Here is a 3,659-nt window from a genome sequence, read left to right as displayed (position 1 = left end):
GATGATATAATAACAAACAAAGTAGAATCAGGGCCTAAGAAAACGTACCTGAGGTGAGCTGGGAGCGGTTTCAGCTCCAGCTTGGGTGGTTCCTTTACTGATGGCTTTGCTGGAGGTGTATCCCTTTTTATAACTCAAGGGACTCGAACTGAGGTTCCCTTTTCCAGAATCCTTAGCCTTCAAGTTCCATGACCCACTCAACTAACCCTTCACCATCCATCTCTTCTAAATTTGTCAGACATGCCTCCAATGGATCTTTAGCAGTCAGGGTCACATCATCTTCGTACAGGATCACATTTACTGCCTCCACTAGAGAGCAATTAGCATATTCACTGGGTCTCCTCATAGATTGCTGAACATTGAATATGACTTCTTCATCGTTCATTCTCATTTTTAATTCCCAGTGTCACAATCGATCAGTGCTCTCCTAGTGGCTAAAAATGGCCTACCTAAAATGATAGGTATCTCCTCATCTACCTGACAGTCCAGAATAACAAAGTCTGCAGGGAACACGAACTTCCCCACTTGCACCAACATATCATCAAGAATCTCAGTAGGCCTTTTTACCGTGCGGTCAACTAGCTGTAGCAGCATCGAAGTCGGTCTAGCTCTGCCAATGCCTAGTTTGGTGTATACAGTCAGAGGCATCAAATTTATACTGGCTCCTAAATCACATAATGCCTTTGCAAAGGCATAACTCCCAATAGTGCATGGAATAGTGAAGCTACCTGGGTTTGACATCTTTTGAGCCATCGATTTGGTCACTACTGTGCTGCAGGTCTGCGTTAGAGTCATTGTGGATAGGTCTTGAAAATCAAACTTCCGTGACATTAGGTCTTTCATCATCTTCGCATAACCTGGCATCTCCCTCAAGGCATCCATCAAAGGAATATTCAACTGAATTTGACGCAGCATCTCCATGAATTTCTTGTATTGATCTTCCTTCTTTTGTTTTACCAGTCTCTGAGGGAATGGTGCAGGTATCACCCTTTGTGCACTGTTTGCTGGCTTCTCTCTGTTGGGGTTCTGTGGTACAAGAGGTACCACCTGTTCTGCAACTTGTTCATTTACCTTAGCCTTACCCTTTTCATCTTGACCCTGTTCAACCACCACTTCAGTCAATTTGATGGTTCATCTACCTCTAGTGGAATTGGAGTGGCTGGCATAGTCTCTTTGCTGGCTTGTGCAACCTCCTGCTCTTTGTCTAAATCTCTCCCATTCCGGAGACTTACTACCATCAGCTGATTTGGGTTTTGCTCCTTGGGGTTAATATTTGTGTTCGCTGGCAATATTCCCTGGGGGCGGTTGTTTAAAGCCATAGACAACTGCCCCAGCTGAGTTTCAATGTTCTTTATAGCTGAATCATGTACTTCCAACTTTTTTTGCATCTTACCATTTGTCCCAATGAGTTGCTAGAGCATCCCCCTGATCTCTACCATATTGTTATCTTGCTGCTGAGGAGGTGACTAATATGTCAACTATTGCTGGTTCTGCTGTGGGTAGCCCTGTTGTCTCTGATGGTATGGCACCATTTGGCCTTGAACTTGCATGCCCCCAGGCTGAGGCATGTTAGGTCTGTATTGCTGATTTAGTGCCGGTCCCCACTGCTGTCCTCCTTGTATCTGACCCCCAAAGTAGTTAACATAATTCATATCTTCCCTTGCCCCTTGATTTTCACTTTCTCCGCTCTATGAACACACATAAGATTGATTAACACAGGGTTTACACAGTCCTCCATTTGTCGTGTCAACAATATGCACCTGTTTGGTACCCATCTCATCTATCTTCTTTGTCAAAATACTCATCTGAGTCATGAGTGTGGCCATGTTCTCTGCATGCAAATTATTTGGGTCAATAGGAACTCAATGCACTATAGGTGTCAGCGTTGTACCTCTAGTCATCCACCCCGAATTCTGGGACATCTTGTCAAGAAGGACTTTGCACTCGGTGAATGTCTTACTAAAAAATGCACCTCCAGCTGAAGCATCTACATTGGCCTTTAGATTGTCAGCTAACCCGTAGAACTCTGTCCAAGCATCTGGTCTGGAATGCTATGGTAAGGACACTTCACCAGCATCCCTTTAAATATTTCCCAAATTTCTTGCAAGATCTCAAGTCGGCTGCTGCTTGTACTGCAATATTTCATCAATCTGCCTTGCAATCTTGTTGGGCGGGTAGAACTTATTTAGGAACTGCTTTACTAATTCCTCCCAGGTGACAATGGAATTGATTGGGAGCGAATTCAGCAAAATCTGAGCTTCCCCAGTCACAGAGAACGGGAACAATAATAGCTTGATAGCTTCTGGGGTCACGTTTGGCTACCTTTGAGTTACACAAATTGACAGAAAAATTTTCAAATGTTGCTGAGGGTCTTCAATGTGTGACACAAAGAACAATCCTTTATTCTGTAGCAGATGCAGCATGTTGTTGGTGATCTGGAATGTCTTCGCTTGAATTGCGGGCACAGCGATGGCAGTTGCCAGATTGTCAGCTGTGGGTTGAGCCCAATCATAAAGTGCAGCTTCTGGCACAAGAGGTGCCACCACTCTGACGTTTGGGTCAGCTGGCTCATCCCTGATGTTTCCGTTGACGTTCTCTATGTCACCCATGTCAATTTCAAGCTGATGTAGTTGTTGTGATTATTGGATCCTCTTGTTGGCACGGTTCAATGCCCTAAATATTTTCTCGGGGTCTGAAAGTGCTTCAAGCAGTTCTCCAGTCCTCGAAGAATTTTTAGGCATACACCTGAATTCCACAAGAGTTCAAACGTTAGAATTTCAATGAAAATTATTTAAGACCTTTGGAAAATGATTTGAACTAATAATTTTAACACTACTCCTAAGTTGTAATAAATAACACCGTTTGTTCCCCGGCAACGACGCCAAAATTTGATAACGCCCAACTATGCCTTTTAAAGGACAAAGCGTTCGCTGCAAATATAATCCGATTTTAAGTCCGGAATCGACTCCTCAGGGAACTAACCTATCTATTACACTCTTTGGCAATGTTATTATCAACTCAATCAATCTCTAGATGCAAGATTTTTGATCAATAAAGATTGAGTTTTTGTTTAACTACTTTAACTACTATTAAAAATAACAGTAAGCTAAAACAAAGATAATTCAATGGTAAAAAGGTCTAGGGTAATGATTTCCCCAATTGCTAGCTTAGGTTTTGACTCTTCCGCTATAATCTCGCCGTAATACTCTATGAGGATTAAGAGTTATGGGTTATCGTAATTATCTCTCGATCAACTACAATAATTTACTAGAGCATTCTCTCGAACTACTCTAGCTGACAAGAGTTATGCAACTCTCAATTATCCCACCAAAGTTTTGTTATCTCTAAACCCACTTTTAAGTTCAAGTAATGAATCTCTTCAATTACCCAAAAGTGGTGTTGTTCAACAGCTATCTAACCTAATATTCTTTTTCAAGCATTATAAGGTAATTAGACACGATTAATCAATGGCCCATTCAATTAATCACCATACAAAATGTAGTTAGACAATCATATCATAAATCCGGCTCGATTATAACAACTTGAGTCAAAACTTCAACCAACAATTGGTTCCATCAACCCTAGATAAGTATTTAGCTACGCATAACAAAATAAGAGAAAACTACTAAATTGTTCATAATGTAAAATTACAAGAATTA

General features: G+C 41.5%; 1 protein-coding gene across 1 annotated transcript; it reads right to left on the bottom strand.

Moving 5' to 3' along the window:
• Positions 1-393: 393 nt before the first annotated feature.
• Positions 394-1,388, bottom strand: LOC138879777 (uncharacterized). The gene is made up of 2 exons (XM_070159409.1): positions 1,140-1,388; positions 394-1,098 (listed from the first exon to the last, which is right to left on the bottom strand). The coding sequence occupies exons 1-2, from the start codon at positions 1,386-1,388 to the stop codon at positions 394-396; spliced, it is 954 nt and encodes a 317-aa protein (XP_070015510.1).
• Positions 1,389-3,659: the final 2,271 nt, after the last annotated feature.

This window comes from Nicotiana sylvestris, chromosome 10 (assembly GCF_000393655.2).
Source record: "Nicotiana sylvestris chromosome 10, ASM39365v2, whole genome shotgun sequence".
NCBI classification, from domain to species: Eukaryota; Viridiplantae; Streptophyta; class Magnoliopsida; order Solanales; family Solanaceae; genus Nicotiana; species Nicotiana sylvestris.
Note: the sequence above shows the minus strand (reverse complement) of the source record. Positions and strands in the feature narration are given on the sequence as shown.

Excerpts from the sequence above, each read along its gene's own strand:
- LOC138879777 (XM_070159409.1), bottom strand. The coding sequence starts at position 1,388 with ATGCAAAAAAAGTTGGAAGTACATGATTCAGCTATAAAGAACATTGAA. Across the intron at positions 1,099-1,139 it reads CCACTCCAATTCCACTAGAG|GGTCAAGATGAAAAGGGTAA; the intron begins GTAGATGAACCA and ends GTGGTTGAACAG.